Source organism: Juglans microcarpa x Juglans regia, chromosome 6D, assembly GCF_004785595.1.
Source record: "Juglans microcarpa x Juglans regia isolate MS1-56 chromosome 6D, Jm3101_v1.0, whole genome shotgun sequence".
NCBI classification, from domain to species: domain Eukaryota; kingdom Viridiplantae; phylum Streptophyta; class Magnoliopsida; order Fagales; family Juglandaceae; genus Juglans; species Juglans microcarpa x Juglans regia.
Genome location: NC_054604.1, coordinates 26,480,077 through 26,494,009, shown reverse-complemented (window position 1 = coordinate 26,494,009; position 13,933 = coordinate 26,480,077). Strand labels below are relative to the sequence as shown.

Here is a 13,933-nt window from a genome sequence, read left to right as displayed (position 1 = left end):
TGCATTTCCAAATTGTTCAATATTCGAACATTAGCATCATTTAAATGATCCATAACAACCATGTTCTTACTCAAAACCCCCACCCAATGCTTAATGGACAGCCAAACATCAGCACTACTCTCTAGTTTCCCCTCCATTCTAGCCACACATCTCCTTCTCCACAACTTCCGCACTACCAAACAAGGAATCAACCCCATCAAAGTTCCCAATTGAGAGTATCGGGAAGCTCTATTAAACCACATCTGGATTCTTTTTTTCCAGCTTTGGTGCCTAAGGAATGGCACACCTACCTCCACCGAAACCTTCCTCCATACATCAGTAGCAAATTCTCCCTTATTCAAGATATGCTCCAAATCTTCTGTTTTCCTCAAATCACAACAATCACATGCCGAAGCAAGAGACACCCATTCCCTTCTCACATTTTCATTAACACTTAAAAGTTGCTTTCCACATACATATAGCAATTTTCTTTAGTAATCTTTTGTGTCAAACCCACTTTGCCCATTCAAACTTTAGTGCTTTAAATCTGATAGCACCACATGCCGACTTTGTATTAAAGCAACCGTTCTTTTCCATAAGCCATAAAAGAATATCCGAGGAACTTCTAAGATTTCTAACTCTTTCCATCACTTCTTCGGCTTTATTAAAACCCAGAAACCTTTGTAAAATTTTCACATCCCACACATTATTAATAACCAAGTCTTTTAATCTGATATGAGAATATTCACCTTTTGAAATTTCTGAAAACAAAGGACCCGAATCCAGAAAATTATCATACCACAATTTTACATCTCCTTCTCTAACCTTCCACTTAGATTTGCTTAAAAGCTCAGGCATACACTGTAGAAATTTCCTCCAAAAAGAAGAGTCCGATCCATGTGCCTCAAAAAGAGCAAGATGCCCTCCTTTAACATATTTCGCTCTAAAAAATTTAGTTCATAATGAATTATGGGTTAATAACTACCAACCAAACTTCATAAATAAAGATCATTGCACTTCTGAAATGTGCCTTACTCCTATACCCCCCTCCTCCACAGGAACACACAATTTCTTCCAAGCCTTCCATTTCATTTTTCCCTTCCCCTCATTTAATCCCCAAAAAAATGAGGCAAACATACCTTGTATCTTTTTTATCACCATCTTCGGGGCATCTAAAACTGCTAACAGGTGCAATGTCATACTCAAAAGCACATGTCTCAACAGCACTAGTCGACCTCTTTGAGACAACAGTCTACTTTTCCAGCCCCCAATTTTCTAACTGATATTTTGAATTAAAGGGTCAAAATGGCAACCTTCAATTTACCATCAACGATCGGCACTCCCAAATACGTAAAATGAAATTTACTTTCAAGAAAACCAGTCTCATGTAGCAGTTCACCCCTCCGTTGAGCACCCAACTTATTTGAGAAAAAAAATAGTTGATTTATCTTTATTCACCCTTTGGCCAGTCCAGCTTTCATACTCCTTTAGCACCTCCATTAAATGTCTAACAAATTTTTTACAAGCATTAGCAAAAATAACAACATCGTTTGCATACTATAAATGAGATATAATAGGAGCACCACTCGGATGTGCAAACGGTAAAATACACTTCTCTGTCATCTTCTTTTGAATCAATCTAGAAAGAACTTTTTCCATGATAATAAAAATGTACGGGGACAACGGATCCCCTTGCCTCAAACCCCTTTTTGATTTGAAGAAACCCCTGTAAGTTATAACAGAAAACCATGGAGTAGAAATGCAGTTCTGAATCAATTTACAAAAGCAATCTAGAAAACCAAAAGCATGAAAGATCTGATCTATCACCTGCCACTCCACTCGATTATACGTTTTGCTTATATCAAGTTTTAACATAATATTATCACCTCTCACTCGCCTATATAATAGTTTCGTCATTTCTTGAGTATGCGTTACATTTTCAAAAATACTTCTTTTTACAAAAGTACATTGTTCAAGCGATATGGGTTGTGAATAGTAGTGAGATGAGTTGTGAATAGTAGTGAGATTTGTGAGTTAAAGTTGATGAATAATAGTGAATAGTAGTGAGATGGGTTGTGAATCCAAACCGGGCCTAAATCACCAATCACCAAAGATAGCTTGCCAACAAGGAGTTTAGAGAAAATTTTATAGGTCACGTTGCAAAGGCTTGTCAGGCGAAATTTATCAAAATACTGAGGGTCTTTTACCTTTGGAATGAGAACTATATAGGAAGAACAAAAAAACCGAGGCAACATATCACCTTTGAAGAACTCCCGCACCGCTTCCATCACATCATTTTTAAAATCTTCCATTAAGTAAGATAGAAAGATGACCCAAAACCATCCGGTCCCGGGCTACTGTCCACTAAAATAGAAGAAATAGCTTCATACACCTCCTCTTCAGTTGGTTCTTCCTTCAACTGTCGTATAGAATCCTCGGATATCACCGGTTGGATAATACTATCCAAATTTGGCCTTTGCACCGAAATATCCTAGCCTAGGAATTGTTCAAAATAGTTAACAACACCATCACGAACGATTTCCATATTTTCCAGCACTAAACCATCAGGTAGCATCATGGAATTCACACAAGAGTTACATCTTCTTTGCGCAATTACTGCATGGAAGAACTTTGAATTTTGGTCACCATCGGTTAACCATTTTTTTTTTTTTTTTTTGCTTGCTGCGCTAACCTTGTCTCTTCCTTTTTATACCATAACTCCAATTCAGCCTTATAAACAAGACACTCTTCTTCAACTGATTCCGAATGCTCTATTTGAAGAAAAGCCTCATACTTTTCCACCATTTCCTCCAACTCTTGGATAATACCACCAATCTCTTCAATTTACCCACCAATTTACAAAACCCTGAATCAGCCACCATATGTTCATTCCAAAATATTAATTACACATTTTCACATTTTCAAACTCTTGAAAGTCACATTTTCAGCTATTGTGTATATTAATTACACATTAGCCGCTCATCTACGCGATGCACGATACATTGTTAATTTTATTTATTTATTTCTATTCTATTTTTAGTTTTGTTTATAATTTGATTATGTGAAGTTGTTTAAATATGGTTTTCTTCTATTGTTAATTTTAATAAAGTATATATAAATGAAAGAAAACAAAATGTTACAGACAAGAGAAGCCAAATTAGTAATGATAATGAAGAAAGCAGCAACTAATGGGAAGTGGGTAATGAAATGGTAATAAAAAGTAAAAGTAATAATAATTATTAATTATTACTAATGGGAAGTATTTTGGTGACAGAACTTGAAGTTCGGAGCTGTTGTTGCCCATCGACATGCAGCCACCACCACCCCAAAGCCTCTACGACATTCCCACCGAACGTAGCCTTCTTGATGTGCTCGTGAAGTCGAATAATCATTAACGGTAATGTTATTTACAGTCGTAGTATGTGCAAGCATAATATATTCTTTTAAAAAAATAAGTAAAGATAGAATCTATATAAAAAAATAATAATTTTTTAATAATAGATTTTTTTAAAGGAGTGTCGGTATTTGTACAATTTATGACTATATTTAACATTATTAAATTATTAATTACTATCAAAATATTATGAATTAAAAATTAATATTTATATATACAGTTTTAATTACGTAACATATTACGAGATGATAAAAATATTATGTTATTTGTACTCTAAAGTTACATTTGTGATTTCCATTGAATAGTAGCTGGGAAAGTTACGAGATGATGAAAATATTATGTTAATTACTTTTGAAATGAGTTGATATGAATTATGAATAGTAATATTTTGTGATTGCTATTAAAATAGATTTAATCCTTTTAGATTGAGATGAATTTAATTTTTTAAATTAAAATATATGAAATATATTAAGATAAATTTAACTTTTTTATAATAAATTAAAAAAATAACGAGTCTCATTAATATTAATTTAAAATTAATTAATATGAGTTAGAGTTTAATTTAACAATCAATCACAACTTAAAAAGTAATTGGGCAAAAAATACTTTGTCCATGAGTTTGCCTTTCTTATGCCAAGATTACATGCTCCTTTTTGAAGGATGTGTGGAAATAAAGATCTCCATTGACCTCTACAGTTCACTTTTGTCATGGTTGTTGACTTGTTGTTGAAAAAGTTCTCAACAATTCTCAGCTCTAACCAACTTTAAAAAGTTGTTTTTGTTTTTGTTTAACATTGTGATCAATATGTCATGAGATATTGTTAGGCTTTAAGGATTTGTATGGAAATATATCGTATTTTAAAATTTTTATATAATCTCATCTAATTTTATCAATTTTTTAAAATTTTTAAATAAAAATAATATTATAAAATAATATTTTTAACTTTATAATAATTTTATTTAAATTTTTTTTTTATTTTTTAAAATTTAAAAAATATTTAATTCAAACTATCTTATTATTATTTATAAATTTTTTTATTATTATTTATAAAATCTTCATCTGCTCTCACTCTCTATACAGATTTATATCTCGAAATGGTAATAATGTTAGATTTAGAATATACATCCAACGGCTAGGAACCGGCACCACTGACTTTCGCTTTTGACAGGACAAGATCTTATGCCGTTGGAACGTGTTCTACACGTACCTATAGAGGGCGTGGGATAACAAACTCCACCGCGCGAGATATGAGCAACCTGTGCTGAAACCGATATGCATTTCATTTACAGCATTTCATTTCATTTTGTTTAGGAGCTGGCAGTGAAGCAAAGCACGGGAAACTGCTTTCCCCAGGTAAAATAATAATCTTTTTTACCATTTCATTTCATTTTGTTTAGAAAATACCTCAGCTCTGGTAGATCTTCTTGGTCTTCAATTTTTTTTTTTTTGGAAAAAAAGGCAAAAAAAAAAAAAAAAAAGGCATATAATGTTTACTCTACTGTTTGAAGCTTGCTTTGATGTCTAGTCTTGATGGGTTTCCTTTTCTCAGTCCGGCTTTCTTGAAAGATAAAAGCTTGGGTGGTGCATGTGCGAGGTGATATTTTACTTCTATATTTTGCCATTAGTTTTTCAGTTTTAGAGTGGATTTCTGACATGGGCGTTTTCCCCCTTCCTTTCTTGCTCTAAAGTTCTTTGCTTTTCGTAGTGTGATTTTGATGTATTTTTTGGTTCCTTTCTGTTAGTTAGAGCTTGCGATCTGTTGCATTTTGGCATCTGTTTCTCTTTGTGAAAGTATTCTTTAGAATTTGACGAGGAGCACCTTTTTGTTCTGAAATACCCGTGCTTTTCTTTGTAAAATTTAGATGTGGTGTTTGGCTCCTTTGGGCTTGGTTTTCCTTAAAAAGTATATGTCTCTTGCTACTATACCAGTAGAGCTTTCAATCTACTGCTTCTGCATGAATTCCTCATCGAATTTTAAGTGAGTAACTTGCTAGCATTGTTTTTTCTTCTGTTCTTTTTTTCTTTCTTGAGGGCCGGATATTTGATACAATACATAAGTTAGTTGTTTCAATTTTGTCCTATTTATTTTTTATTTGTGCTGTGCATGCACGCCAAGTGTCATTGTGTCCATATGTACATGCGTGTATTTGTGAGCACGTGGTGTGTTAAACTTGCTTTTTTCGGTATTTTATATCAAACCTAGTCAAGATTGAAATAGTTGAATTATTTGAGATACGTATACCTCTATGTTCAGTTTTTATTATTTATTATTTTTTTATAAGTATTTTCAGTTTTTGTTATTATATGAAGAATTATTTGAAAAGGTTTATATCACAACCAAGCATCTCTTGAACTTCTATTAAATTTGTTAAGCTAATTAGTCTCTATATCAACTATTGAGGCAACTTATATGTGGACCTAAATTCAGCAAAAAGAGCATAACTTCAGAGAGATAGCTAGGGCTTGTAGCATGATTCTTGGAGGGTATGTTGAATGTGGATAATGTTTTTAGTGTTTTTAATATACACAAATCTAAGAGACTCCTGCTTTTACCCAGTTACTTCACCTTTCAAGTGCTTGATGAAGATAGAAGTGTCTTTTAAAAAAGAGAAGGAAAGGATGCAGTTTCTCCATTAGAGCTTGGTATTGGGAACAAGGACAGAGAGAATGGATGGATGGGTGGAGTGGGGTGTTGTGCCCAAAGTGGGCTATAGTTTGCAACAGGCAAAGTGTACATATACCATGGTTAACATTATGATGTGCAAGCAAGAGAGTATAGATAGGAAATTTGTGACGCCCCAAGAGAGGATCAAGCCACATCTGAGTCATTCTCCAAAAAGACTAGTCAATGGTACAATTGGAGCCCCATTGTAATCATTATAAAGACAAATAGCTTCTCCCTCCCTCTCAAGTAATGTGGGATCCTATACACTACCTATGCTCATTAATCAATATGGGGTATAAAAAATATTTAAAAAATATTTTATATATAATATAAAAAATTAAAAATATATATACCAATTCAGTTCGGTTCAAAGCGACTTTCAAAATATGAAAAACCGGTTTCGGTCTGGTTCTGTCAGTTCAACTGGTTTTCCAGTTTTTTTTAGACCCCTAGTTGGGATAAGCTCTTATACCATCTGTGATGCCCCAAGGGAGGCTCAAGCCACATCTGGGTCATATTTCAAAATGACCAGTTGATGGTACAATTGGAGCCCCATTAGAATCATTCTAAAGAGCAATCGCTTACCCTTCCCAAGAAATGTGGGGTTCCATACATCACCTACACTTATAACTCAGTAAAGGGTATTACATTTCATGAGCATGAAGCCACAAGAAAAACTATGGGCTGGCAGTGCAAGAGGTGGCAATTTTCTGTCAAGGGATGGGGAGATTGGGGTAGTGCTAGGCAAGAATCTCCCAATAACTTGTCGGATAGTGCGGACCTCCTTTTTACTATTGTCGGAGGAGTTTATGAAGCTAGTTTCTATAGGGAGCTGGTTGCTTTTATATATGGTTAGCGGTGGATCGCGGTAAAGAATCTTGAATGTAGTCTAACTCCCATTGTTTATTCAGGGGTTAAAGATGTTGGGACTTTTAGGCCAATTAGATTCTTTTTCAACCCTTTTAAGTTAATGTTGCATGGATTGGTGAGATACTGATTTCTAAGTGTCCTATTGAGCGGAATCTCCATGCCTACTCAATTACAAAACTGTTCAGACGTCTTTATATTTCTTATTCCTAACCCTTGTCATAATTGTTTTAATATTCATGTGTGAGTGGTCTGGTTTTGATTGATTATGTGATTAAATCCTGTGTCAAGTAGTAGTGATAAGAGAAAGTGGTTGATCTATCATATGGTCGTAAACTCATTGGCTTGAGCTTTTTAGTTAATCCGGTCTGTTGCATGACGACCATCAAATACGAGTGGCCCATCATATCATATCAAGCCCTCACGAAGGGACTCTCCAAGATGGTAACTTACAAATCCAAATCCAATGAGGATAGTTTTGTAACTGTTGGGATTGAAAACTTATGATTACTTCCAGCAGTTAATAATAAAACTATGCAGAACTTGGGGAATTTTCTCAAGTTTCCAATTATTTTGCTTTTTAATTTTTTATAAATATATTATTGGGTATTTATAATGTTTGATTTCCCATATAGTTTCTAGTAAGTTTTCTCCAACTCTTTGATATTTGCCCAGGTTGTTGATTTGAGTGAAGTGTTGATTTTTATGTGGTTTCAGTCTGTTTCTCTCAACAACAAATATTACTTGGGGCTGGGAAGTTCATTGTTTTGTTCAATTGTGTAGATGCGGAAGGTAGATAGGGTACTGTGATTGTCTTAGAGCAAACTTTGGGTGCAGATGCAGTGCTGAGACATCACGTACTTGCGAAGATGGGGACCTACTCCAATAGAAACCCTATGATACCTGAAGCTACAGCAGGGGCGTCTGTTCCACATTTTACCTGGTTTTATCCCGGGAGTTTTCTCTCTGCATCAAAAACCAGCTCAAATCCTTTTCAAGGAGTCCAATTAAACCCGCAACCTAATCTTCCTGTTGGCCCCATTCGAACCATTGCTGTCACACCTGAACCAGTGAACGATATCGACTCAGCAACTAAACCTGCCAAAGGTGGAAAACTTAAGAATTCTGTGAAGGGTTCTAACCAGGTTGCATCTAAGGTTTTCAGACCAAAGCAAACCAAAAAGACTCCTAAAACAACAAAGGGAAAAAGTATGCCTGAAGGAAAACGAGAAAAGAAGATTCTGAATAATATTCATATGGAGAAAGCAGACTTTGATTTCTCCAGGGTGCCTCCTCCCTACTGTTCTTGTACAGGTGTTGCCAGATTGTGCTACAAATGGGGAGCTGGTGGATGGCAATCTTCATGTTGCACCATTAACATATCAGAATATCCTCTGCCCATGAGTTCTACAAGACCTGGGGCTCGTGTGGCTGGGAGGAAGATGAGCAACGGAGCATATGGGAAACTTCTACTGAGACTTGCAGCTGAGGGTTGTGATCTTACTCATCCAGTTGACTTGAAGGACCATTGGGCAAGACACGGTACCAACAAGTTTGTTATAATCAAGTAGAGCTGTGGAGAAAAGGATAGTTAAATATTTGTTAGTGGCTATCATTATTCCCATGTTTCTTGTAGATCTAGTTTATTGCTGAATCATAGTTAATCAAATTAATTATCTGGATATTAGTCTCTCTGAAGTTTTCTAGAATCTAGAACTTATTTGGAACAAAATGCTGCTTCAAATAGGGCGAACTCTTCTTATAACTTCACATTCTGGCTTTGCCATGGCTTTGGTTGCTTTATCTCGTTGGTTTTTATTTTTCACACGATATTAATTTATTTCATTAAGGAAATATGGTAATCAACATGTACTTTCGGTGATTACTTGCATTGTCAGCTTGTTAGCAGTTTAGTTAAGTTATTTATCTGAATTAACTTCTTATATTTAATCATATCGTATCATATTACATCTAAAAAAAAAATCATATGTACCTTAATAATCATTATAAGCTTAAGATACAATGAGCTCAAAAATGTCAATTTTTTGTTTATGTAATGAGATGGTGACAGACTTCCGAGGGGACATCATTTTGAGTATATGCATTAATGTCATATGGATGAACCCTGAGGGCATTTAAATACCATTTATGTATTGTTTCATGCTTTTGCTGTGTAATCAGTCTATATGATATCCAAGTCCGCATAGGATATACATGAATGAAAAGCTATTCTTTTTTTCTTTTTAGTTATGCTGCTCAGGTTTCTGTGACTGATGTTCTCATCCTTCTTCTCTAGCACACTCTCCCCTTCAAGGCTATGTAGAATGAGAAATAAGTAATCATTTTTTCTCCTAGTATATAGTGCCTAGGTTTCTTTGACAAAAAAAAATGCTATAAGAAGTTAAAACCCTTTCTTCTGAGAACACCACCTCCAACCCATCTCAACTCAACTCAACTCATTTTCTCACTACTATTCATCAACTTTAGTTCTTTATTACTTGTTCTTTGTTTATTCTACATTTCATAGAACCACTTGTTTTCTGCTTCTTCCCACAGCTCCACGTAAACATTTAGAGAATCCTGCGGGGTCAATTGTCTTGAGCATGGGAATGATAGAGCTTTTACCTATAAAATTGAGTTCCAAAAGTTGCAAGCGGGTTGTTTGGTTTCCCTGCCCTACATCAACATGTTCATTTCAGTCCAAAAAATTTATGCGATAGAGGTGTTGCCTTTTAATACTAGTCCCTAGTTTGTGCAAGACTATGCAGTTACCTTCAAGCTGCAACTCGTGCAGGTGAATCTGTGCAAATTGGAAGTTTTGGAACACCGATGAGTACCAACAAATGACTTTTGTGCCATATATGGTTTTCTACTCTGCTGAAGCTTTCTCGTAACCTTATATTTCCTTGTGCCATTTCCATACCTCTTAAATCGTCCAAGAAACTTAGGCCCCGTTTGGATTCAGAATGTGTCTCATCTCATTTCATCATTATAATTTTTTTAAATTTTTACACAAAATATAATAAATAATTCAACTTTTTCAAATCTAAATTCAATTTTTTTAAATTTCAAAACAATAATAATATTAAAAAATAATATTCTAACAATATTTTATTCAACTTTATCTTTTATTTAAAATCATCTCATCTTATTTCTGAATCTAAACCCCTCCTTAATGTTGACAATATTCTCTGGTATCTCACGTGATTTTTAGGCATGAAAAAAGAATATAAATACAACCTTTCTGAGGTCATTACAACGGAAATTAGAAGATGGTGAGAAGTTATAGTGATGACGCAATGCAGTATGGGAAATTCAGAAAGAAAAATCATACCAAAAAGGAACCAATCTTCTATGAACTTTTTTCCTTGACAGAATTTCATCTTTGCTCTCATTTCTCTATATTACACGGCTCCACAGGCATTATGATTAGTACGTACGGAGTGTTGTCTCTCCCATAAATAATAGGCTAAATACTCAACCGAAACATGGCTCAAGAAGAAGTTGAAAAAAAAAAAAAAAATTCTGAAAGTGGAAGTTGATTTCAGAGGGGCTTTGGTGCTGCCTTGTCCCAATAAACAAGGCTGTTTTTTGTTTTTTTTGTTTTTTGTATGTTCGTTCTTTTTTAGGCCTTTGTTGCTGCTACCGGAGATTTGGCCTTGCTAGCGATTATCTGCTCGTAGATGTCTCTGATCTTCAACCCGACAATGGTCTGGAAAAGACCCGTTCCATTGTTACTGCCAGGGAAATCGGAAAGCTTCAACATTTGTTGGGTCACTTCTCCATAGAACTTGGTCGAGAGATTGCTTAGATGGCTTTCCACGTAAATGAGCTCATCTAATCTGTCAAATTGCCCATCCATCTCCAGCACAGACACCTAAGATAAACAAACAAACAAACAAACAAACGATCAGGTTACTGAAAAACTCAGCAAAACAGGCATGCATGCATCGCCAGTTTTAAAAGTTTCTAATGATTGATATGCTTTTTGAGTTTGGAGTGAGATAAGATAAGGCAATGGTGTTGACATTGACAGAATTGAGAAGCATTCTAGATGCAATAAATAGATGGCTACCTCGTGGCCGAAATAGGAGTCAGGACCATAGGAAAACTTGATGCCAGGGTATGAGCAGGTGAGCTTTCTTCCGCATGGAATCCATGAAATGGTAGAGCCTTCATCAAACAGATAAACTGGGCTGAAAAACTTTACCCCTTCTTTCATTATCAACTTCACTCTCAGAATCTTCCCGTCGTTATCATCGGGAATGAGTTGGGTTGGCAACACTTCAATCACTGCATCTGCATATTGCTTTTGTGGATCTGCAACAAGCACAGAAAAATAAACAATATTTTTGGGTTTGCCTTTTCGAGAAATTATAGGCATGGCGCAGTTTAAGCATCAAGACTAAAGACTGGTTTGGATTCACAAACGAGACGTGATGATTTTAGATGAAAGTTGAAAAAAATATTATTAAAATATTATTTTTAATATTATTATAATTTTAGGATTTGAAAAAAAATTGAATTGAGATTTGAAAAAGTTGAATTATTTATTATATTTTGTGTAGAAATTTGAGAAAGTTGTAATAATGTGATGAGATGAGATGAAACACTTTCTGAATCCAAACGGAGCCTAAGAAAACCATATGAAGCCATTAAAAAAGAGCTAATAATGGCTAAGAAAAACTACCAATATATGCATCAAAGTCAGGCTTTCTGGCTTCGATACTAGCTTTGATGCTTTCAAGACTGTGTCCTCGCTCTGCCATGTCCCTCTGAAATTTTCATAACATAATCAGATCGAAAATATCAGGTAATAATAAGTTGAATTAAGATGACTACTACACGCAGAAAGAAACTCTGAAACATAGTTTCGTGTATATAATATATATATATATATATATATATATATATATAGAGAGAGAGAGAGAGAGAGAGAGAGAGAGAGAGAGTGGTTAATTACCTGAATTTTCCATGCAAACTTAACCTCATTGCTGATGTCCAAATAGATACTGAAGTCCAACAGGTCCCTAACTCGCGCATCATACCTACAAGTGGACAAGATAACATTTGAATATGATCCGTTCCAAAAACATGATTAATCATCAGAAAAATGCTTCCCGTTCGTATGTTTGCTTGTTTATTTGTTAATTAATTTTTTTAATGTATGACATAAACGGAATATAAAACATCAAAGCTAGGCTAGCTTCGACATAAACAATAAGAACAGAGATGTTTTTCATGCATACATCTATGCATATATATATGTGTATTATGTATATGTATATTTGTTGCCCGGCCGGGTTTGATAGTACAATTTGCGCATGTGATGAAGCACATATTTCGTTTGAAAGTTAATGATAAGAGGATTGAGTGAAGGCCCACCAAGAAAAAGATGACGCTGATTGTTACAACTCCACAGCCATACAATAAATATAGAAGATATTTTTTCTTATCTCTAACCTCAGTACTGTCAAGAGCCCATCACCGTATATTGATAACTTAGTTTTTAGAGAACCATTAGATATGCACTGGACAATTAATATATGTTACATAAATAATTTATCCGAATGAGATATACAACAAATAGAAAGAATTCTGCTAGACACAGAGAGAGAGAGAGAGAGAGAGAGAGAGACTGAGAGATTAATGCTTGAGGTTTACTTACATGGGGTGCAAACCTTCAATGACCAGGATCTTGGGAGGCTTGATGAGCTCGGGAGGGTCCAAGAGACCAGTAACATGATTGTAAATAGGCTTGTCAACAGCAGTCCCATCCTTGAGAGCCTTAACCTGCTCATACATGAGATCAAAGTCGTTGGCTCTTGGGTCAAGCGCAGTGACTCCCTTCTCTTTCCTTCCAGTCCTATCCAGTGAGTGATAGTCATCCAAGCATATCACAGTGGTGGTGTCACTGATGAGAGTGTTGGAATCAGGGTTGCCGCCCTTGGGTGGCTCTGCAGCACCTCCAAACACGTTGGTTAGTCTCCTCATGAAGGTGCTCTTCCCGCACCCGGAGTCTGCTGCCAGACCAATCACAACTGTCTGTGAGTCACCAGTTGCGCATGTTATCACGTATGGGCTGCTGCTGCTGGTGCCTCTCCTGCTGGTTTTCTTGCCTGTGGTGTAGAAAACCACCTGTTTTTGGTGAAATCCCAGGTGGGTTTTTGATGGTGTGGAGATTGAACATGTGGGATTGAGGGACTGGGTTGTGTACACTGCACAAATTGCCATTCTCTTGCTCTCTCTGCTCAAGAATTCACAGAGCTCTGAGAGTGGAAGAGATGTTTGGATTGGGTTTTGGCAAAATTCTTAGTTGGTTTTGGGTGCAGACATGGAATGCGTTAGGCTTCTTGTATTCCTTCTGCTTTTATATGAAAATTTTGGAACACAAGATAAAAGGTTAGACGTTGGTGAGTGCAGTAGGCAGTTTGGAAGTGAAGGAAAATGTTGGCTTGGTGATGAAAGGCTGATGTGTCTTTTTGTTTATGAGACTACCCCTGGTTTTGGACAAATTTGCAGGTGATTTTGAGGTGATATGAGAGGGGACATGGATGGCCTATCCCAATAGGAAGTGGGTGAAATGGTCACTTTAAGAAAAGTTGTTCTCAATATATTTGTTTATTTATTGAAAAAGAAAAAAGGATGGAGTTGCTGATGGCTTGATGATATATGTGATAAAAATAGGCATGGAGAAGCTTGGTGGTGATTAATTGCATTTTGGATATTTGAAATGCCATGTGGCAACTATGTGTTGGCTGGTTGAAGATGAGGGGTGGAGGGTTGGAATGGAGAAGAGATGTGGCACTGGCGCCTATAATCTCCCATTTCAATTTTGGACTGTTCTTCTGTGACTATATTTTTTAATCTCAAAGTTTTGAGAGCCGTGTTGAGGACCACAATCACCCACAAAAACACACACACACACACACAAAATCAAAATAGAAGGAAAGAAGAAGAAAAAGGAAAAATAAATAACAGCCTTGAGTAGGAGAATTTTTCTTCCAGGCAGAGGGTATGGTTTTGG

At 35.7% G+C, this 13,933-nt stretch overlaps 2 protein-coding genes across 3 annotated transcripts; one reads left to right on the top strand and one right to left on the bottom strand.

Annotated features, from left to right (window-relative positions):
- Positions 1 to 4,775: 4,775 nt before the first annotated feature.
- On the top strand, positions 4,776 to 8,676 carry LOC121234936 (protein BASIC PENTACYSTEINE7-like). Of its 2 annotated transcripts, XM_041131078.1 has the most exons (3): positions 4,795 to 4,968; positions 7,274 to 7,350; positions 7,744 to 8,676. In XM_041131078.1, the coding sequence occupies exons 1-3, from the start codon at positions 4,892 to 4,894 to the stop codon at positions 8,475 to 8,477; spliced, it is 888 nt and encodes a 295-aa protein (XP_040987012.1). In that variant the 5' UTR covers positions 4,795 to 4,891; the 3' UTR covers positions 8,478 to 8,676. The 2 variants fall into 2 exon arrangements, with proteins under 2 accessions (XP_040987014.1, XP_040987012.1); XM_041131080.1 differs by lacking the exons at positions 4,795 to 4,968; positions 7,274 to 7,350 and adding an exon at positions 4,776 to 4,788.
- A 1,580-nt stretch (positions 8,677 to 10,256) lies between these two features.
- Positions 10,257 to 13,470, bottom strand: LOC121234935 (phosphoribulokinase, chloroplastic). Its single transcript, XM_041131077.1, has 5 exons — positions 12,575 to 13,470; positions 11,870 to 11,954; positions 11,597 to 11,681; positions 10,982 to 11,226; positions 10,257 to 10,783 (listed from the first exon to the last, which is right to left on the bottom strand). Exons 1-5 carry the CDS (start codon positions 13,138 to 13,140, stop codon positions 10,532 to 10,534), a joined length of 1,233 nt encoding a protein of 410 aa, XP_040987011.1. The 5' UTR covers positions 13,141 to 13,470; the 3' UTR covers positions 10,257 to 10,531.
- Positions 13,471 to 13,933: the final 463 nt, after the last annotated feature.